General features: G+C 41.4%; 2 protein-coding genes across 3 annotated transcripts; both read right to left on the reverse strand.

Annotated features, from left to right (window-relative positions):
* Positions 1–510: 510 nt before the first annotated feature.
* msh2 (mutS homolog 2 (E. coli)) lies at positions 511–9,245 on the reverse strand. The gene is made up of 16 exons (XM_027002695.2): positions 8,935–9,245; positions 8,276–8,430; positions 7,772–8,059; positions 7,515–7,661; positions 7,126–7,275; positions 6,661–6,794; positions 4,852–5,051; positions 4,157–4,266; positions 3,948–4,071; positions 3,702–3,852; positions 3,505–3,602; positions 3,162–3,407; positions 2,733–2,937; positions 2,246–2,493; positions 1,971–2,149; positions 511–1,869 (listed from the first exon to the last, which is right to left on the reverse strand). Exons 1-16 carry the CDS (start codon positions 9,140–9,142, stop codon positions 1,693–1,695), a joined length of 2,820 nt encoding a protein of 939 aa, XP_026858496.2. The 5' UTR covers positions 9,143–9,245; the 3' UTR covers positions 511–1,692.
* A 147-nt stretch (positions 9,246–9,392) lies between these two features.
* Positions 9,393–12,152, reverse strand: LOC113572823 (epithelial cell adhesion molecule). Of its 2 annotated transcripts, none has more exons than XM_035533779.1 (8): positions 12,061–12,152; positions 11,537–11,638; positions 11,058–11,310; positions 10,917–10,980; positions 10,445–10,543; positions 10,155–10,352; positions 9,889–9,933; positions 9,393–9,655 (listed from the first exon to the last, which is right to left on the reverse strand). In XM_035533779.1, exons 3-8 carry the CDS (start codon positions 11,288–11,290, stop codon positions 9,632–9,634), a joined length of 663 nt encoding a protein of 220 aa, XP_035389672.1. In that variant the 5' UTR covers positions 11,291–11,310; positions 11,537–11,638; positions 12,061–12,152; the 3' UTR covers positions 9,393–9,631. The 2 variants fall into 2 exon arrangements, with proteins under 2 accessions (XP_035389672.1, XP_035389671.1); XM_035533778.1 differs by having other exon boundaries at positions 11,968–12,067.
* Between the last annotated feature and the right edge of the window lie 10,982 nt (positions 12,153–23,134).

Genomic DNA, 23,134 nt, shown 5'->3' on the forward strand with positions numbered 1-23,134 from the left:
CTGGTTATTGTTTTAATAATATCAAACAAAAAGAGAAAAAACAAGATTTGGTGATAACTCAGTACTTACAGCTGCGTTTTGGATTATAGGATAATCTAAGAAGCCCAATGAGTAGAATGAATGAACATATATAACATATGTACACATGCATACATGAATAAATGCACACGAGCACTTAATCAATATATTTATTATTTACTAATTATAATTATTTTTATTATCGTGTTCAAAATGCTATTAAACCCGACTGGCTACTTACTCAGACTTCCATTGCAGCTAACTACGTGATTCTATCCAGAAAGATTAGTTTACAGAACCAACATGTAAACTGAAACAGATAAAAGTTTTGAATAAATGTACTTTGTTGTAGGCCTGTATTTATCTTCCCCGCTAGATAACAATTCCACTAAAGTACATAAAACATGCCAATTATCCACCGTGTTCTAAGTGATAGTTACATTAAGGCGCAATGTTATACACAAGAGGATTGGAAAATTAATTTGTCCCCACTCAGAATAGATCAGTTTCTCTAGGTATTAATGTATCCTGCTCTGTGGAACCACAGAATGAACGTGAAAAATAACATTTTGGACAAAAAGCTATAACCACTGAACATTACTTAAGGTGTCTGTGGAATCAAATTAAAACCTATCCAACAAAAGCTAAATTTGCCATTTGCAATAGGTTAGTTAACACCAAACTCACTAAGAACCAAATAGTAAGCGCAGCATGCACTCATATATATAGAAGTGGCTAGCAATAATTTCACAAAAGATTAAAACCTGAACGTTGCGTTTTTTAGCAGTGCATCTTTTAAAGAAAATTTCCAGAACTCCATTTTTGTGTGTGAAACATGGGCTGTAGAATTACCTTCCATCGGTTTCCACAGGGCATAAAATTGTATCTTTCAGGTTCAAGACAGTCTAGTACAACTGCAATAAACAAGTTATCAGATGGTGCCAACTCTAAATATTTGAACATATTCACCCAAAACCCTAAGAGCAAAAGCACCTGTGTTAGCGGCATAAAATATAAAAATGGTCGCAGAATTTTTGCTTGATCAGGTCCCAGTTAGATGGAAATATCACAAGTGATGAATATTGAGCTACACTATCCATCCCTGGAGCAGGGTACGTTTCTAAATACAATTTTATAATCTATGCTCTTGAGTAGCATATTTGTAGTGTATAATTTAAAAATAAAGAAAAACAAAAAAATATTAAGTATGCTTTTTTTTGTTCAAAAATGTTAAATGTTGACTGATCTGATTCTACCACTAGATGGCACAATTTCTTTGAATTGTTTTTCTACAATAATATAAAGGGAGCAATGTTGCAGTGAATGTTGACTCCTCTACCTACCTAAACAATCAGAAGCAACATCACATCAGAACATTAAAAAACAAAACAAAAAAAAAACCAGTAAACACTTATGCAGGACGACAGTCACATGGAGACAAACAAAAACAAAAAAAACCACACAACAGGCAGAACACGTTTACTATGAAAAACAGAACTCTACAGAAACAATGAAATTGGGTGACTGAACATAAGGGAGAAGAAAACAAGCCAGAAAAATGTTTTAAAATACAAAAATACTCTTATGTTATAGGTGTTTATCATAATGGATAGTGTTGTACAGCTGAAAAAGCTGGAGAGGAATCACAAGCATCAAACATCAGTCTTCTCATGCTTAATCCATTTTCACATTTGCAGTGCAGGACAGTATTTTGTTAACATAACCATTGTTTTGGGCCAACACCTCCACCTTCATTTTGCCCAGCTGTGCTTTGATGTCCTCCAAAGACATGTCCTCAACTGGCAGCACTTTCACCTTAGCAAGGAATGCCTCGATGATCTTTTCCCCCTCCTATTGGCAAACAGACGTGATAAAAAATGCGATTTTAATTCTCACAAAACATGTTGCCAAATCCAAGGGTATACGAAAAGATGCATGCTGGAAGCAGCCACCTGTTTCTCCATGCAGCGCTTCTTGGTTTCAGGCCCAGTCTCAGTCCCTTCTTCACCAGCACTGGAGACGTATTGGAACTCTTCAAGCTCCAGAGCCTTTTCTCGTGCACTAGCGATTACATGTTTGGGAAAGTTAGCCAGCTCAGCCACATGGATCCCAAAGCTCTGGTCACACACACCTGAACAAATGAAGGAGCAGGATCAGAGGATACATGGAGACAGCAGAGACGCAGATGTCTGCTGAAGCCATTAGCTTAGGGAAAGGCCCAGCTCACCTTTCTTCACCCTGTAGAGCATGGTGAGAGTGCTGTCTGTAGTAAGTGCAGTAACATGTAGGTTGCAGACCGTTGGCACTTGCTGTGCTAGGGCAGTCAGCTCATGGAAGTGAGTGGCAAAAAGGCAGAAAGATTTGAGGTGCGTGGCAATGTACTCAGAGATTGCCCAAGCCAAGCCAAAGCCATCATAAGTGGATGTTCCCCGGCCTAATTCATCAATTATGATCAGAGAGTCCTCAGTGGCAGAGCTGATCAACAAAACAGTGAGGAAAATGATGAAAACGGCAGCCTAGCACACGTCTAAAAATTGCACACTGATTGCAATGTATAAGAGTATGATTACACTCAGTTTCAGCCATTCTCCATCACACTGTGTATAATAGTTACAGGACCACTGTTCTATATTACGCAATGAAAAGACAAATATGGGTGGGTAATAATAAGACTAAGGAATCATAGGAGAATGGACACCAAATGAAGCACTGACCGCAAGATGGTGGCTGTCTCCAGCATCTCTGCCATAAATGTCGACACCCCTTTGATCTGACTGTCTCCAGCACCCACACGGGCCAGAATACAGTCCACTACACTAACCTCCGCCTCATCACAGGGTACAAAGCAACCGACCTGTGCCATCAGCACGATCACCCCCACCTGACGGATGTATGTTGATTTCCCACCCATATTTGGACCTAGAGGAATGAACAAAACAGCAACATTTGAGGGCGGGTTAAAATATTCCGCCTTCGAGACAACTTTATAAACTTTTCAAATTTGAATACATTTACATACTTTAAAGTAAACGTTGAACCACTAGAAATCTACATCTACGATGTGCCTAATCCAACAACTGTCACAATATGCTAGTTATTAGCTATAAGCAAGAAGCTGAGTTTTCCAATGAACAGCAGCATACCTGTAATAATGTGGAACATCTTCTCTCCTCTAGTGAAAGTCACGTCATTGGGGATGAATGCCACGTCGTCCTGGGCCTCTACACAGGGATGACGTGCTCCCTTCAGAATCAACGTGCCAGAGCCTTTCTCCAGCACCCTAGGCCTCACATAGGGCACGGGAGCTGCGTGGGACACCACCGCAAAGCTGACCACTGCGTCCAGCTGTGCGACCACATCGTTGAGCGTCTGCACAGGGTCCACGTAGCCTGGAGCACAGAAACAATAGTACAGCACTGTTAGACCACTGCTAATTCAGCTAACACAAGTCTAACCTGAAGGCCTTAGACCCCTCGTGCACCTCACCGGCGGCGATGCTGAGGATCTCTTTAACGATGGCGTTCTGTGCTTCCTCATACTCCTCCCTGCTTTTGATGTACTCCTCATTCAAAGAGCTGAGCTTACTGCAACGCAGTCAACACCATGCCATCATCATGGGCTAAAAGCACACAGCAGGCCAGTAGCATAAAACGGGCTGTTGGCCAGGGGTGTCTGCTGCTCACCTGTTGGTGAAGCGTACTCCGTTCTTCTGCACGTCTAGAGTTGTGAACTTTTTATTGTTGCGCAGGCTCTTCTCCTCTTTGCAAGTGACCCGGAAGTAGTAACCCATCTGCGCATTGGATTCCAGCTTCACTGTCTTACCTGCATCCAGACCTACAGCAAGAGGCCCGAAAGTGCCAATCCATGAGTATAAACAGCATCTCTACACAAAAAAAAGGTGATCTTAAGGGTCACAGGGGTGTCGGTACCGAGCTCGCGAGCCGCACTGTTTAAGGAGCCCTGCATGTTTTTCTCCAGTGAGTCCATGTTCTCCCTCAGTTCACTCAGTGCAGGGTCAAAGGATGGTTTCACCAGGAATTCATGGTGCTCAACCTACATGGGGAACAAGATCACAACTAAGAGAATAACTAAGAAGAATGCAATATATAGGACAGCAGGGATGTACGCCATCACTGACCTGGTTCATGTCCAGTGTCGTTTCAATCATCTCCTGAAACTTGGAGAAGTCTGAGATTAGGTCACTGAGGGGCGAAATGTAGACTGCATTCAGCAGGACTTGATGATTTCCTGCCAGTGAATGGAAAAGATTTTTGCCAAATGCCCCAAGGGTCCTTTTAGCATACGTAGTTCATACTTTTACATTTTCTTCTAGAATGGGTCACAGCAATTTACCACTCATTGCCAGCTAGACGAAAAGGGGGGGGGAGAGAAAAAAAAAAAAAAAGCCCTGCCCCAATCAACATTTAAGACATTGCCTTAATCCAAACACTACTAGAAATACAGCAAGGCCTCAAGGTTCTGTTCATTGACATTTCCCGACCAACCACATGCAGTCAGGACAATTTTGTTATTCAATAACAAGCGAACCTATTCTCTTCCAATATGCGAAGTTTACAGTGTCTTATCCAAAATAGATTACTGGCTATAATTGTCAGAAGTAGTTTCAAAGGTTTTATGATTTACGAACACGTTGAATACAATGTTTATTTTATAGTTCATTGCTTTTCTTGTGTACATGATTAGTAAAACTTTCCCCAATCAGCAATTTCCTCTAGAACAAAGAAAGAAGAATATAACCACTAAAAGATATTACTAATAAACCTTCTAGGTGTAGAGAATGCCACACTAAACAAAAAAAGTTCAGTGTCTTACCAGTGTGTCTTTGCAGGGCCAGAAGCAGTCCTGGCAGCTGACCCACAGCCTGGTAGACGCGGTAACAGTCCTGCAGGGTGGCACTGTGCCGCTGTAGTTTCTTAGCCAAGCGGTTAAGATCAGGGAAGCGCCGTAACAGGTCCTCCTGACAGCTCTGCCTCAGCTCCGAGTCCTCTACGAAACTCTCCACAAGATCCAGCCTGTGATATGAGCACAAAGTGCCAGATAAAATCAATGCTATATCCCGAGGGCAATAGGCAATATGTACAGGCAATATTATATTTTCACCATGACCCATATTTTACAATTTCTCCTAGACTAAATGAATCCCACTGATACTGATTTTGCTCATTCATATGTGAAGCACTTGGAGAAATGTGGTAGGAGACATTAAAACTTTGTCCCAGCAATGCCACAAAAACATGACCAACAGGGACGCAGGCCAGGGATTACTCGCAAGCCCCTCACTGTGTTGAGCATTGGGAGACATTGAGGAGCTCCTTACATAATTAAGCAGTAATCTGTACTGCTCCCCTGCCAACACACTCAGCTGTTCTACGTCATCTAAGGGCTGCTAGGACAGGTAAATTGACTAGCTAAACATTTTATGACAGATGTGATCGCATCCTGTGAGAGTATTACATGTGTAGTTTAAATTCGTCTGTCACTGTTCAGGGCTTCAAAGCTGCTTATAAACACTAGTTGGCAGAAATTACACAAATAATGCAGTGCAGTGGCTGAAACATCTGGTACTGAGCTCAATGGTCTGTTTTCCTCTTTCTCAAAAATCACAGTTATACTTTAACTTGGGTTCAGTCAGTCATGCTGAAAGCCACACGATGCCACATTTGGTGCTTGTCCATCCTGTCGTACTACTAATATGGAAGTCCCTCACACTTAGTGAGTGGACCTATGAGATGCAGGCACAGCAGCACCACCAGCACGATCAACCACCAGCACCCATGAAGAAAGGCAATAAACCTAAAGGCAATTACACTATGACCTGTCTAAGGAAGCAAAACATACCTAATGACCGAACACCTTGCGTAATACATATGCAAATCAAACAAAACATTGCAACACAGTAACAGAAGAAGAAAAGGATAAACTACCAATGCCAATTACCTCACAGAGAAGAGCAAATAATCGATGGCAAACACTCAAACAAGGTTGCGGTACCAGCAAAATACAGTAATAAAATGTCTTATACTAAAAATGCTGGCGAAATGCTGAGGACATAACAAGTAGAAGGCTTATTGTAGGGCCCGAGGGAAGAATATTCTAAGAGTCCTACTCATCAGGGGGAGGAAGACCTGGTTATATTTTGGCAAGTCAAAGTACGCCAAATCTCTGAAATACCACAGTTGTATTAGTGCTCTAATTGCATAACGTCCTTCAAATTCACACCACGTTTAAACATGTAATAATTTGTCCATGCGTACTAAAGGCATTTTGTCCACTGTCTATTACGGTGTCAGTAATCAGTTTGAAATGATGTATTCCATTTATAACAGTGCATCAAGTAATTTCAGACGGGGTTCTTCTGATGATCCTATAGGTACCGATGAAGTGAAGTCAATACAAAAACTGTAGTTTTCCTCAATATTAATAGTTTGTTCTGTCTGTTGTATTTACTGATGACATCCATGGGGAACAACATGCAAGTAAGATTTGGAACAAAGTGCTTTGCTTTTGACTAATTTCATCCAAACCCCAACTCTAGTGTAAGCAAATCAGAAACATCTGCAATATAAAGGATGAATAGGATGAATCATGCCTTGTACATATTGAATGACTGGATGACCCCACCTTTCTTCAATTTTGTTTTTGTCCATGAGAGGCTGTTTGATCCACTGGTTGACCAGACGTTGGCCTTGAGGTGTTCTGCACTTGTTCAAAAGTCCTGCCAGGGAGTGGGTACCTGTAGAATCATCAGAAGATGCCTAGAAAAAATAATCGCATTAAACTATTTTAGCAGAAAATTGCTTCATGTGTCAGAAAGATGCATCTGTATATAAAACATTATGACATGCTGGTTCTTCATATGGCACAAATAAGTTCAGGTTAACTTGACTTCCAAGGACAATATGAAAAGTATTGTGGCATCAAAAATCAAAGGCTCAACAGCACACTAAGGCAACACGGGAAAAGCAAGCTAGCAAGAGAGTCATCGATAGACAACTAGCCCTATTTAAACATAAAAACACCATTCCTTGAAAAGCAACATTATCACTTAATCACAAAGACATATTTACAAGTCTTATGACCCCAAACCTGGAAGAGGTTAAGAGCCTGTACAGCAGCATTGTCCAAACGCATGTACTGGCTGAGGTCGAACATCATCATTTTGAAGGAACCAAAGTTGGACTCATCAGAAAGAAGCTCCAGGTATTTGATAACGGCTGCCAAACAGGACATGGCAATCTGAAAAAGGCAATTATCAAAAGTCATCATTGCTGTTCTGCGTCTTTCTTTATGGTACAGCATATATTGTATTCTAGGGGTGGTCTAGGGGTCTGGAATAATCTGGCTCAGTAAGATATCCTGCTCGCCTTTAATTTGGAAAACAAATATGTTCAGTATTTTGGCAATTCAGGATTTGTAACAGTTAAATTTGAGTGAGGGCATTGTAACTTGTATACATTGAACATTGACCATCTAACCTGTTTCTCCATCTCTGGTAGTGCAGCACTAGAAACGGACTCTCCCTTGCAAGCCTTCAGCAGACGGTTGAGATCCTGAACAATGTCCTTGGTCGTAAACTCTGCCTTCTTCCTGTCTGAAAGGAGAATGCCTCCACGCTCTACCACCTTAAACACAGCAAAAAACAGCACATCAAAGACATAAACCATAACAGTGACATGTCTTAAACATCAGACACTGCAACTTCTGCCAAATAGGTATGAGGTCCCATAATCACCTGTCTAAGTTTACCAGCGTCCCCAGCTGCATCTCCGCCAGCGAGCACGCACTCTTTTGGGCCAACCTGTACCAGGAAAGCTTCTAGGTTGGAGAACTGGTCATTATCAGGAAACTCGCAGACACCCAGTTTCCTCAGCGCATTGTCAACATATCCAACACCCACAACACGCTGACCGTCACCTGCTGTGCCCAAACGTATCCCCACCACTCCAGCAGCACCTTCTCCTGGGCCTCCTGCACTACTGAACAGGACCTCTTCAAACTGGGTCAGGTTCCCTGGAGAGGCCTAGAGTAAATGAACAAAAACAAAGGCAAATGAATATGATATACAAGAATATAAGACGGCCAGCAACATGCTATTTGTAAATAATGTGATAGACAATAAAATAACCTTAAAATAAAGTACCCAATCCACTTGTATAAGATTGATTATGGTAATGCTAAAATTAAAGAAATGTGAGACAAACAGTGGTTGGGCAACTATCTCTGTCTGTTCGAGCACCTTGTAGGCTATTTGCCAGTCGTGATCCTTGCTGCTCTTGCTCCCTGCCTTGTTCTTGTACACTTCCACACGATACTGCCTGACCAGGAGCAAGTCTCTCACGAATGACTCAAAGTTCATCTTACTGAGGACCACACTCTCCAGCCTCCTGCTACCTGCATCCGAAGACAGCCAAAACCAAAATATGAGTTTGTTTACATAGTTAACTAGCTTTAAAGATTTAGTACATACATTTATTATCATTTACTTTGAACAGTCTACTCCGCAGATATACATTTGTGATAAAAAAAGAAAAATTAAATACATACATAATGGAATTATAATGAACAATTACTGTGCAATGTTTTAAAAACAATGACAAGCAAAGCACAGCGTGTACATTTAACGTAGCTAGGACAGCTAACACTACCTAGTTAACCTAGCTAACTAAAATTGTGCGCAAAACAAGGCCGTTTCCAATTAGCAGGGTAGCTATGCTAACTAACATTTGGATAGATAGGAAGTGGATTCAGCAAGAAGCAAACACGGTAAAACATTTTATAAACTGCATTGCGCGTTTAAACACTAAGACTATCCGAATTACATTGCAACAAGCCAGCGAGCATAAGTAACAAGTGCGAACTTGATTGCTATCTACTTAGTTAGCTAGCTTATCTTACCTGAACCAAGATTTTTGATAACTCCATTCGTCTTGAAGACTTCCTTTGCAGCAAAAATAGCATCTTTTCCATGCACAGTATAATAATCACTTCGATCAAATATTCTCACTGTAGTGTCTGGTTTTTCAGACATAGAGAAGTAAAAATTTAGAAATCCAGTTTCTGATGCACTGTCCATAGACAGACTCTGCTTTGGTTGCACCGCCATGCTGGAATCTCCCGCCACCAACAATGTGGACGAGGTCAAAGGCAAAGCAGAGGAAATAACGTCACAACGACCGTCCTAACGGGCCGGTACGGTGTCTTTCCACAAGGTACATAAATATGCACGCCGGTCTGCTGTAGATATAACTACTAACAGAGCATTCTGTAGGCTAAAGAGCAAGGAAACATTGGCCGAAAACAAAAAGTATTTGTATGTATCAGCGCATTTTGGAACACAGCAATGTTTATTATGAGAGATGTTTATTGCAGTGAGGTTATTTCAACGAGTACAACAGCAGTCTTTTTAAATGTACTTTCATTTTAAATGCAATACCATTTGATTATAATGGCGAAACACGTCACTTAGTTACATAGGGCATTAATACATAATAAACTATACAAATATTCAGTTAAAAAGATTAATTTTGCATTTTTATGGTCTCAATATAGAGTACAGAATCAAAATGTAATATGTATAAACATGAAGATTATCTTAAATTTCCTCCATTTCACTTGTCTGGGAAAACAATATAAAAAAAAAACAACTTTTAAAATGTATATTTTGAATCAATTTTTTTTAACATAACATTAATTAATTTAACAAGACACACTTTTTCAAGTGTCTGACATCTCAGTTTTTAGCACTTCATAAAACAGTTCTCAAAAAATCTAGTTTAGTGTTTTTGCATATGATGAACTCTAAATGACTTAAAGAGAGAGCTCACTGGCTTGAACACTCAGCCAACTCACCTGGGCCTTTTCATATTTACCCTGCTTTTGTCTTCTTATCAGGAGCTAAAGAAGAAAAATGTCTCATTATTGTAACTGAAAGCACTAATTTCAGAATTTATAAAGACCACCCCCTAAACTGAGACCTTAAAGGAAACATGAGACATTATATGGATTGGAACAAGTTACATTAAGTTACATTTTCCTACCACTTATTGAAACAGAATAACATTCCATCCTACAGAAAAGTAGCTCATAACTGAAATGCGACGTAAGTGGTGACCGACCTGAATGAGAAGTCCTAGAAGAACAGCAAGGATCAGGGCCACACTGAGAGTCAGCATGGTACCACTGAGCCTCTGTGTGGTAGTAGAGGCTGCCTCTTCACCCACATAATACGCCTGGATGCTCTCCATTTCCAATTTCTCACCTGCTATTGTCTGTTCGATCTTCACTAGGTCATCGAAGAGCAACTGCATGTTAACCTTATGGAGAAATAGGAAATCTGGTCAAAATATAACAACAGCCTATAGATTAAGATGTCGCCCCTTAAATTTCTAAATGTATGCATTCCCACATCCTTCTCCATGTAGTTGGCCAGTTGAGACAGCTCGTGTGTCTGGTTGCCGACGTTCCTTTTCACATCCAGAGTGATGAGACAGGCATCGACATCATACTACAGAAAAACAACGTTACCTAGTATTTTATATGAATGATTTATTATTTTTCTTTGTTTTTGTTTTTAGTCAGCCTCACCTTGACCTTGATCTTGCTAACCAGTTTCTTGTCCACTTTGTACTGTTCTTGAATTGCACTAGCAATTGCTCTGTAAATAAGTAACCTGATCTCAATTGCTAGAATGTCTGCACGCTTTTTCCTTTATTAACTCTACAGGAAGAAAAGCCACATTTAAAGTTGATAAAACATTGTATCACAATGTCACAACCCTCTGGGTCAATTTTAATCATACTTTAAAATATCAACCCAACTTGTTGATTTACATTGAAATGAGGTTGTGTGTCCAGAGGGGAAAAGGTTCTACAACTCACCTCTGCAGCTGCAAAGATACCAGGGAGCTGCTGGCCTCTGTGCTTCACCTCAACCTGTACCCAGCTGTGGAGAACCACATGGGTAAGCATACAGGAAGATGTGCAGACTCATCTTAACATTGGGGAATCCATGTCACTTGCCTCGCCTCCACTAGCTCCTCACCCTCAAGGCTCCGGGCCCCCATGTGAGAGCGCCGTACTCCTAAGCCGTCCACACACCAGCACACATCTGCCTCGTCACACTGCCTGGCCCTGAAGAGCCCGTCAGAACCACACTGCGGGTCGTACGGGGCACCGTCGTGGGCCACTGGCATCTGGGTGGGCTGGCTCAACGAGGACGGGTGGTGCCGAAGGCGGTGCATCTCAGCCCTCATCAGGAGGCACTTTGGAATTGCTGACACATAGCAAGGATAGGACAGAGGAAGGATAGAACAAGGATAGGACAGAGGAAGGATAGAACAAGGATAGGACAGAGGAAGAATGGGACAGAGGAAGCTCAGCTCAAGCTATCCTTAGTCAGCCCATTAGATTGGCTAGAAAAGGCTACAATATTCAGGTGGACTGGGTGTATTCGAATATGTACAGTAAATACTCCCACAGCAAAACATATTTACACTTACATGTAGTGCAGTTTAGAGCTTGTCTCTGCCCTTTACCCACAATGACATGACATTCACATGAAGATTCATTACAAGTGGCCCAGCTTAATGAGGCACAGAAGCCTATGACAAAGAAACAGCAAACACTGTAGTGAAGCCATGTGACGTTCAGATAAAAATATTTTAATGCTGTAAAGAATTACATTCATTACCTCATGGCTAAACCCTTTCTCAGATAAAAACAAACATATTCTATATTTTCTAACAAAATGACATAAAAATGTGTCATAAACAATCAAGAAGAAAACATTATTCACAACTATGAAGACACAAAGAAAACAGTATGGTCATAGGTGCTGGAAAATTGACTAACCTTGAGCAATAACAGGTAACAGGCTACTTTAAATATGAACCATTTTTAAAACATCATATGAAGACCCCAGTGTACTTACAAGCATGTGATGATCCAACACAAAAGAGAGAAAGAAACAGCAGGACTCCAAATGAAACCATGTTACTGAGAGTGAATGCAGATTTATAACTACCTCAAGATGTCCTGGGTATCAGTGAGCTCTCCAAGGTGAACACGATCACTTTATTCAACAGGTGCGGTGACCTTCTGGCCAAAATGTTCTACCTGTCAACCGGAACAGACTCGGTCACATTTGTCCTGGGGCTTTACAGAAAGCACATCACATATTGAATAAAGACTGATAAAGAATGTAATGAGTTTATTCTGTTTCCTTTTCTGCACTATATACAAAATGTGGGGAAAAAAACCCCATAAATTGGGGGTTTTTTTTATGAAAAAGTGTAGCAGAAAGACGTGCTACACAAGTTATTCCTACCAGAACATATCATGGCAACAATTGTCTTTGATATTGCATGTCATCTGCATAAATATGTGTAAACTAAATATTGCAAATATACAGGTATGAGAAACAGTTTGTGAAAGAATTCTGAATTTCTGCATTACCCTCTAAACGTAATTGGGTCTTCACACAAATTAAAAATAACGAATAAATCTTATTTAAATAACAGCACACAATATTTGGTGATCAAAGGGATAACTATGTGAAACATTAAATTCACCAATACAGTGCATGATCAGCAGCAACATGGTGGAGCCAGTCCATTAGACACAGGACAGAATGCACACACTGATAAATACCAATGACAATAAAATACAATGCGCCTTTCCTAAAAGCATTCCTGCCCTAAGAAAACAAAACAACTGTTTTTTATTTCAAAGTTTAAAGATTTTTCTGGATCTTTTGTATGCGTGTATACAAAAGATTAAAAAATGACATCATTTTATGGCATGGCTCTTGGTGGCTCGTTGTTACTCTTTATGACCAGCAGGTGTTAGTGCAGCCTAATAAAATGGAGGAGGCAGAACTCAGTGCTGACTGCACAGATCACAGAAAGCTTGCCTAAGAGGAACAGGGTTTTTGCTTTGATGCTAAGGGTATGTGTAATTTTGCCAAACTGTGTTTATGCGCTAAAACACTGCACCCCTGTTTCCTGTGGATTTTAGAACGGCATCATCCCTGAGAACAGCTGGTGTGTGGTTTAAGACAGCCTCCCTTTGCTCTGCATCTACTGCTCTCCCGCATCCTCATGACTTCTCCAAACAAGGAGTGAGTCAGCATTTCACAATCTAGGTTGACTAGTGCACCAGCTCTAGACAGTGTGCTGTTTTTGTGTATCTCATGGAGGTGTGCTCGTCCTCAAAGGAACCTCAGACTATACAAGCAATTTTGAATATATGCTTCTTATTGGTTTTGTTTGGTGCAGAGACACACCTTTCCAATTAAATAACACGAGGGCTAAGGGATGCAGGGGGTGGGGGGGCAGGGTTATGGTCAGCTTCAGACTGTATTCCCAACTCTATGTCGCAATGCAGCTGCTGCGCGGATGCGGTTGCCTAGCAACCTCGGCCTCAGCTTCACTGAAAGCTGCTCATGGTTATGCAAGTCAACATGTTGGCAATTTTCTTTCTCTCTCTCACTCCTTTCCTATCTCTGCTTTTTTCTCTGTAGTGATGATTAATTTTTCCTCTAATCTCTGTCCTGACTCAAGAACTGCCACATTTCTCCTGCTTTTGTAAATATACAGACTCATAAAATAATATTTTTTGCCTTTGACTGTGTAGGTGGGGAACATAGAGTGGGTGTGAAATGGCTGTAAAGTGTGCACTGATACAGGAAGAGCTTAGTAGCTCTCTTTCTGAACAGGGCCTGGTTTCTCTCAAGTACAGACAGCTGTAACATGGTGATTAGAATAACACTTTGCTCTTTGTATCAGATAAGTCTGATAAGATGATCTTTTGGGAAACTAAGCCCTTATGAAGGGTTGCCAAGCAACCATTCGTGCTGGAATTATACTTGTGGCTTTGTAAACAAGCTGCTGCATGTGTGTGTGCGTGTGCGTGCGTGTGTGTGCGTGTGTGTGTGTGTGTGTGTGTGTGTGTGTGTGTGTGCGCGTGCACGTGTGTATGTGGATAAATATGTCTACATACATATGCACACACATTCTGACTCTGTCCTGCCATTGATGGTGAATCAGGCCACCCACTTGGGTGCTCTGAACTAGAACAGCAGCCTACTTCAGTATAATTAGAGCTAAAGCCAGAGAGAGAAAGAGAGAGGGAGAGAGGGAGAAGGAGAGAGGGAGAGAGGGAGAGAGGGAGAGAAAGGGAGGGAGAGAGGGCAAGAGGGTGAGGGAGGAAGTGCCAGTAATAATGGCCTTGGATGGATTTTTCCTATCCCTTTTGAAGAGTGTGAGGACTGAATTTTAGCACTGTTCATATAATTAACTTCTATACAGTAGAATGAGAGCAACATTATACATACTGCACATTTTTTTCTTTGAATGAGCACTACATAAAGGTGATTAAGACAACAATAAGAATAGATTAGAATCCCTTTGTGTGCATCTCCATGCCTAGGGACTGTGTACACAGCTGGTAGAGAGAGAAAGCGAGAGAGAGGCGTATAGCTCCCCTGGATGCACAAAACATTTAGAGACAAGATGCAGATGAGTGGACTGACCTCCTTGGAGAGCAGAGTGTCTCTTCCTACAGTGTTGGGTGTGGTAATGAGGGCCAGCGACTGCAGGGAAGCTGGATAAAAGCATGTTCCATTAATGCAGTATTGGAGGCAAGGGCCATCCTGAATACACAGGGACCAAATGAAAATTACATGAACTGCAAATTGCTTTCAGATAATAAGCTTGTGATTAAGAGGTCAGAGAGGAGTGAACATTGCCTTTTCCACTAAGTGTTGCAGTTCATGTAGTATAATGTACAAATAACAGGGTACCAATGTAAAGTACAGGGTATCCCAATGTCCTCTTGGATTATTACTTATCATACATGTCTTAGATCTGATCACATAAAACATTAGTACGTCTCAGTTGATGAGATCAAAGTATCCTTGATCACATACTCACCAACTTAATCAGCCAGAATTTTCTTCACCAGATACATTCCTGTCAGCACTAACACTACCGTGCTGTCATCACAGATGTAGTCTTTTCAACCATCCCCCTAAACCATGGTCTCTATAGTGTCTGATGGAGCTTCTTTGATCTTCCAGTGACATGAGCGTTCACGCACGCTCCTCTGTCCTCACCCTGCTTTCTGCAATCACACGGAGAGCTCTGTGGAACTGGAAGATCCTCCACCATGGCTTCATGCATTGGTGCTGTTTAGTTCAGAGTCTGGCCCTGCAAACCCAGGATCAAAGTCTTTAACATAACATGACACAGCAGCTGCTGAGGTTTAAGTAATCTTACAACCAGTAGGGGTGCTTGCCGAACTCTGACTAAGAAAGGACTCAAGTAAGAAAGAGCGAGAGTGACAGAATGATAGTGACAAAGAGTGACAAAGATGTTTGTATCCCTTCCTGCTTCAATTTCAATTTAGTGGATTGAGATAGCTATGGCAGATTAACCTGTTCTGTTGTGTACATTTGTGCCACACTGTAGGAAGGCTTTCCTGGCTCACTGTTTTAGGCAATCACAGACCCAAGAGCACATGGTTACTTACATTCATAATGTAAAGAGTGCTCTATACACATCCCTAACATGTAATGAGCCACATTAAAACCATTCTGCGTGTCTCCTCTCTGCTTGTCCCACTTCTTTCCTTTACTTCTGACCTATTTCTGATCATTAGTTCTGCCTCATGATCCTCATCATATCAACATTTCACTGGGAGAGAAGGAGTGACAAAGAGAGTGGAAAACATCACGACAGTTCTCTGTGTTCCCCCCCCACTTTTAACTCCGCCTCTGTGCTCTCCACGCGCAGCTCCCCTCCTCATTTCTCCTCGTTTTCTCCCCTCTCCTTCCCCTTCGTCTTTACTCTACTGCTCTGTTCTAGTTTGCTCTGGCTGGCATGTTTCCCAAACTCTGCTTTGTCTCTCAGTTTCTGTGTAAAGCAGTCAGCCACCAGTTCTCATAAAACATGTAAAGGCCATTTTCGTTTTCAGTTGTTTATTGGTGCCATCATTAACATTTCAACATCATCGAGTGCCTTTCTTTGTGTAAAAGAGGTGTTCTGTTAAACATGGATGAAGAATAGAGAATAGTATCAGACAATGGAGGACAGGAGAAAAGCTAGTGTGTGGTGAATCAGGCTTTCCTCTCCTGCTTTCTCTCACTTTTCCCTTTCCTTCCATGAGGGTTTCCTGTCTGTAGTCCCTACAAATGCACTCAGCACACTGTAACTGCTTTGAGCGCAAGCATTTCACATCACACTGCGCATCTGCTCATACAGGGGTACTGTGTACTAAAGGTATCGGTTTGAAACAGCCTTGCTGGTGTAGCTGTGTTTGGAACAATGGCTTCAGTAGGAAGCTGACTGCTGAAATGCGAACTAAGTTTCAATGCTTTATAATCAGTGCATATACAACAACATAGCAGCTTACACAGTGATATGTAAAATATATGACACGGGGCATATACATGGTTAGTTTTGATTCGTTCAGAGACTGAGAAGCGTTTCTAATTGGATAACAAGCAGAATATTAATATAATATACTATATTGTCGCATTCTAGTAACATATAGCATTGCTTTTATCAGGACATAATATTTTGTTCCATATGTAATGGTTAACTTATCTGACTACTGGCAGTATGTGCCTTATGATACAGAAGTGGAAAAGACTATGATGATGATGATGATGATGATGATGGTGTCTTATCTTGTAGGTGGGAGCTGATACAATGTGGGACGCACAAGGAAATACTGTGAGATTCAGCAGAGCAAAAACTAGCGAGATCTCCAGATGCTTCTCTAATGACTACATTGATAAACATCAACAAATCTCTCATCAGCATACCAGAGTCCCAGAGAATAGCGCACAAGTGTTAATGGTGGTGGTAACAGAAGATCTGCTTAAAGCTCTGATGAATGGGGTAAAGCTGTGGGATCTGGACGGTCAGGCATGTGGAGAACGTATAAATAGGAGTGACAGAATGCATGCTCGGGGAGTGCATGCAAAGAACACGCTCATTTCGCACTGAGGATATGTGACTCATCCAAAGACATGGCTAACTCTGTAGATCTGGCAAGCGTTGTACATACTTACATAATCCATAACTTCTTGCTAAGAGTGATGATAGTGGGAGGGGCAGAACCCAAACTAAAGACATGAAAGAGATTTCTTTGCAGCTGAGTAGCTTGCTGTACAACTGCTGCTCATGCTTGAGTGTTAGATGCACACTCATTTTCTGGTTCTTGTTGCACAGTGGGTCACTAGGCTGATGTACACCTTCCATCACAGTTTCCTTTACATTGTGTGTCCTGTGATAGGTCGATGGTAAAGAACTGACTAGAGTCTGACTGAACATTAAATTGTGGTGAGTGTAGGGGGTAAGAGAGTGTGAAGGAAAAAGGATGCATAAAAATGACAGAGCACACCTGTCTGAAATGTATCTATGGTATATTTTTGGAAGTAAATATGGACATCAGGTATATTTCTGTATTTATTGCTCTTTCTCTCTATCACCATGGGGGTCAGGATGTGTGAATGAAAGGCCTGTTCACCCACACTCTGCTAACACTGAGCTATTTCTGATTAGTAGGTCAATGGGCCAGGTGGGACTTGTAACGTAGATTGGAGGTGCAGCTGTCCTCTCTTTGTTCTGCCAGAAAGAGTGATGAAAAATCCCCAATGCTTCCTTCTGAAACCGGTTTAATTGCCATCATTGATCTTATTGAGTACATGGATTGAGGTGTTTGATGCCACACAGCATCTGTCAGCCAGCTAAAGGCTGTTCTCAGATCAGGGGACTGGGTGAGGTGCTTAAAGGGCGATGGAACAAGGGGTAGATGCCAAGAGTACACTCTTCTGGGTTCATCCTCTGCCTGCTGTCTCCCCAGAAGAGCTCTCTTTTGAGCCAAAGGCTTGCTAAAGCGCCACTAGAAGTGAGAGCATGGGAAGGTCATTATCACTTAGAGCATGTGTACTGCTCTCTGCAGAGGAGGATGTAAAGGGGTTTTAGGTCCAAATCTGCTTACCTCATTAAAGACAGTTTTGGCCCATACCCTTACACCATAATATACTCAACTACCCAACAAGAAATGCCTCCGCCAAACTGTGGGTGGCAGCAAGCTTTAATATCGAGGAGCTTTGATATGACAGATGCTGATGTTTGATGAATATTTGTCAGATCAGTAGGCAGAGAGTGAGTCATGCTTACAGTCATCACTGCTGGGATCTGGCCTAATGCTGATGAGTCACCTGAGTGGTTCTTCATCAGTGTCAGATGATCTAGACACACCATTTCAGCACACGCTTGCACCTGCCACTGGGATTATGCTATATTCCCATGTCTCTGGCACACCACTCTCTCGCTCATATTTTGGAAATAATTTTATCCAAATTATGTCCAAATTTGATCCATATCCAGTGATTCTTGCTTTCTTGCTTGCATCCATTCACCTTGGCACCCTACTCAGGGCTCTTGCCCCATGCCAGCTGTGCCCTTGAATGCAGTACAACTTTGCTTCGATTTTTTTCTAACTGCAGAGTTCTCATAGAGCAGTTAATGTATGTATGAATATCATTTGCAACTGAATATAGTTGAAGGTCATTTTTAGCAGTGGATGGCAGCATCAGTTAACACTCATTTCTGGATCAAAGGTGAGAACACCTAGGTACAACACTGATACCTAGCAGGTATAGCAGTCACTGGATGCCAGAAAGAACATTTCCTTCCTGAAGAACACCTCTATATGTACCCTGTAATGTAAGAGAGGATGAGGAGCAGGAGAGGATGTTGCAATCTTGTTTGTTTCACAAACACAAAACATGTTTGTACTGTACTTATTTACTTGTATAAATGTGAATGAAATCCATTGCCTGCAACCTGCTACATTTGTTAACAAACTTTGACATTTGAAAGTCTGTTACAGATGCCTCTAGATTGGCCTTCAGCACAGAATGTAGTAGTGCTTGTGTTGTCATCTTTAGGAGTGAGGCTTCTTCTCTATCAGTCTATGTTCTGGTTCTGCTCCACTATTCCTTTTTAAATTCTCCTTTTCAGAACATCTGGAACTGATAAGCATTCAGCACAGTGTTGCAGAAAACCGCTGCAACAGTGGCACAAGGGTTTGTTCAGCACAGCCAAATGCTAAAGCTAGCACTGCCATAGGGGTAAGAACATCACAGCTCTCTGATCTTCCACTGAAAACAGTCAATTCATGGACGTCTGTTCGTATGCATGTATTAAAGCTCCCATGATAAGAGCTCTCTTTTATTGCCATCAGCATGGCGGTGTAGCATGGCGGAGCAGCACTGATATCGGAGATGTGAGGGGGCAGGATGAGTCATAGAACTGCCTCCTGGAGGGGGCTGACAGCAGGGGCGTATTTTTGGAACAGGTCTTACACTTTTCATTGTCTCATTTTTCTGCCGCTCAGGTCTTTCCTGCACCAAATGAAGTTATGTGATTTTTCGCAAGAGAACAGCCCATATCACCCTGTACAGTGAATATGCATGCTTTGGAGCAGCTTGTCATGTAAAGATGCTTTCTCATAACAAAAAGTGGTAAGCTGGCTACCTCAAAATATATGTGTGGGCGTGTGTGTGTGCACGCGTGTGTGTGTGTGTGTGTGTGTGTTTGTTTGATGCTACAGCTGAGATTCACTATAACTGTGTCTGTGTGTCTGTATAAGTGCAATATGGACAGACAGGTTTCATTAAAAGCTGCATAGAAGCATCAGTATTGATTTTCTCTCATTACTGTCCATGCCTTTCAGCTTCCTCACATTCCTCCTCACTCTTCACACACACACACACACACACGCACACACACACACACACACATGCACGCACACACACACACACACACACAGACATACACACACATGCACATACAGAGTGCAGCATGAGCATGACTGTGTATCAGTTTGAATGATATAATGAACTGATGTGATTTTCGGGAAGAACAGCATCACGAGTCGCTGTCACTATGTAGCACATTCACGTCATAATCATATGCTGCAACAAATCTGTGTGTAAAGGTGGTGAATTCATTTACTAAACACTCTCTCTCTCTCTGTCTCTCGTGCTTGTGAGACTCACCTTACCAACTCCCAATACTCTCACTTCCACCTGAATGCTTTGTGGGAGTTGGAGAGAGTTGAATAAACAGGAAATATAAAAAAAGAGTTCCCTCAGTGCTTTACACTGAAGCATTTCTTTGGGAGTCTTTTGAGGGCACTGTTAACAATAATGTTTCATAGAGGATTACATTGCTCAAGGGTAGTCTACAAACAGCACTTGTTTGTGAAGTCAGTTTAGTTTTGTTGATATAATGTTAGGCTAAAGGGATGAGGGATGTTCAGTGGTTTGATGGACTGAGCATTCAACACTTGAAGAAATCAAACCCAAGCCTGCGTTCTACCTCTCCTTATTGTTCTCGGCAACTCTTTTGCTCTTTTTCATCTTTGTGGTAAAGAGCCAGTTTCTAGCTGATGCAAAACATGCTTTTTATAAATCAACAGAATCTGTGAACCTCCAGGTGTCCCCTAGCAACCAGACTAGTTACATCCATAGATAGATAGATAGATAGATAGATAGATAGATAGATAGATAGATAGATAGATAGATAGATAGATAGATAGATAGATAGATAGATAGATAGATAGATAGATAGATAGATAGATAGATAGATAGATAGAAATAAGCAGAAACAAATAGTGGAAACCAGCTGAGATGAGGGGAAAGAGATGGACAGAGAGCTGCTCCCTCGGAGTCAGGGGCACACAGGGGAGACCACACATTTGTAAACAGGCTGGGCTGCTGGCCTCAACTGATCTGTGAGATAGACTCTGCAATGGTAGAACTCTCAGGTTCTTTCCTGCTGCCAGCTTTTTTGAAAACATCTGGCATCTGTTGATCTAACTCCGGATCCAGTGACTTCCTGGAGACTGACAGGCACGGGAGGCAGCTAAAACACGCCCATGTGCTCTGTGCACCAATTATGGCGTAGGAGGAGATGGCTGGAGAATTCTAGGCTAGACATGGAGTGTGTGCTTAAAGAATGCAAGCATAGTACTCAGTACACATTTTCTCCAGCATTTCATTATCCAGTCGCTCGCTCTGCCTTTGATTACACTGTCGTCTTCTCACAACAGCAGCGTTATTTCTGATCCTACTGCTGGGACTGCTGCGTTTTTCTCATGATGCCAGTGATTCTGTCTGGGTAGATTTGCTTTGTACTGCATGATCTGGTATAAGTGCCAATGTGACATTTCATGAGGTCATTTATTGTCTTGTTTTGTGTGAACAGACACTAAAGCTAATCTTATCTGTTTTAAATTGCAGTTGGCCATGGTAAAGCAAGAAATTGCTAGAAACACTTTTTTTTAAGAGTTAGAGAAAAACTCTTGAAAATTACTGAAAAAATGTCCTCTGGAGAAATAAATCAAGTAGAATTCAATTTTCTTTTATAACCTTTGAGCATATATTCACAAATAATGTCATGTCCACAACCAAACCTTACCTGACTAATCAAAAGCATTTGATTTTAGTGTTTCAAATAAAGCTTTTTCATTCAACATGCAAACAAAAGAAACCTCTATAAAGATTGTATTACTGACAAAGCCAGAGCATAGCATAAGGAGTAGCTAGTGATTTCTCTCTTTCTCTCCATATTTCAGGCCATTGCATCACTCAGTGTGTGTGTGTGTGTGTGTGTGTGTGTGTGTGTGTGTGTGTGTGTGTGTGTGTGTACATGTGTGTGAGAAAGAGAGAGAAAGAGGAAGAAAGGAAAAAAAGAGACAAAAATGGGTGTGTATGCATGCATTGCGGTTTCCAAAGATTCTGTATTCCAAACATTACATGATCCTCTCCTACTCTTGTACATGTTTAATTTTGTATTGACTGCAGTTCTTCCTTTGGTCCTTCATCTCCAACATGAGATTGCTCAGATTACTCATGAGCTTGCTCAGTCTTGCTCAGTATTTATGTCGCATTTTTAGGAATCTCAGAATCTTGATCTAATGATGTGCATTATTTCAGCAATTTTTAGCTTTGATGGATAGGCAAGCAATATTTTATTTATAATTATATTGTAATATTCACTCACACTTCCAACCAACAATGTTTCCCATGGCATAGAGATGAGATATTACAATTACAATTATTAAATAAGGATAGGCTTTATTTTTTGGACATTTTTTGGAGTTTAGGAAAACAGCTTAAACCACTCATGGTTCTAGTCTACTTTGCTTAGAGTACTTTGCTTAGAGTGCTTAGAGGAAATGCACAAATTTAAAACTGTGCTTTTCTGCATTCTGTAATGAGGATGCTCATTAAATAATTAAGGGTGTGACAAGAGAAAACATGAAATGGAGCATGAGCAGACTACTGACTACTTAGTCTCCCATTAGGGGCTTTTCCCTGTCAGCACTGAACACCCTGGGCAACCCCTTACTCTGCCTGCTTGTTTTTTTTTGTGTGTGGCTCAGTCAGAACAAATAGTATACATACAGAACACAAACATGTAGTGGTGCTCTTGCAACTTATGTGTAAGGCATGCACTCATACCCATAGTCAAGCTGTATCATAAGTTGAGAGGAAACATGGAAACAAGGAAAACATGGAAACAAGATGAAAAGGGAATAAGAAAACAATGTTTTATGTGTAAAACCACCGCAGGCTTGTTAAGTGGGGGTGTGGATGGGTTTGATTATGCTGTGTAAAGTGTAGCTAGAAGAGACTCAAAAGACTTTGGCAACTTTACATTTCTGCTCTTGTGTATGCAGTCATATTCACAAGAATGTGTAAGTCCCATGTCCAGGATCAGACCAGGTAGTGTTCAAAGCTGATTGGTTAGTTTTAATGAGAGGCACTTAGCAGGCAGAGATGATTGGCTTGTTTTAACGAGATGCACTGAGCAGGCAAAGCTGATCGTGAGCTGTGATTTGAAAGGCTGGATCATTCTGAGCAAAAATAGAGGGAAGCTAATCTGCTTGCAACACTGAGCAAACACCCTCCATTACTGTAACCTAGACCTCGGGGCATGTGTACGCTATTGAGTGTGAATAATTGAAGATTTTATTCCACTGGGGAAAAAAATCCTCTAAGAAAGGATGGGCAG

This window comes from Electrophorus electricus, chromosome 14, assembly GCF_013358815.1.
Source record: "Electrophorus electricus isolate fEleEle1 chromosome 14, fEleEle1.pri, whole genome shotgun sequence".
Taxonomy (NCBI): domain Eukaryota; kingdom Metazoa; phylum Chordata; class Actinopteri; order Gymnotiformes; family Gymnotidae; genus Electrophorus; species Electrophorus electricus.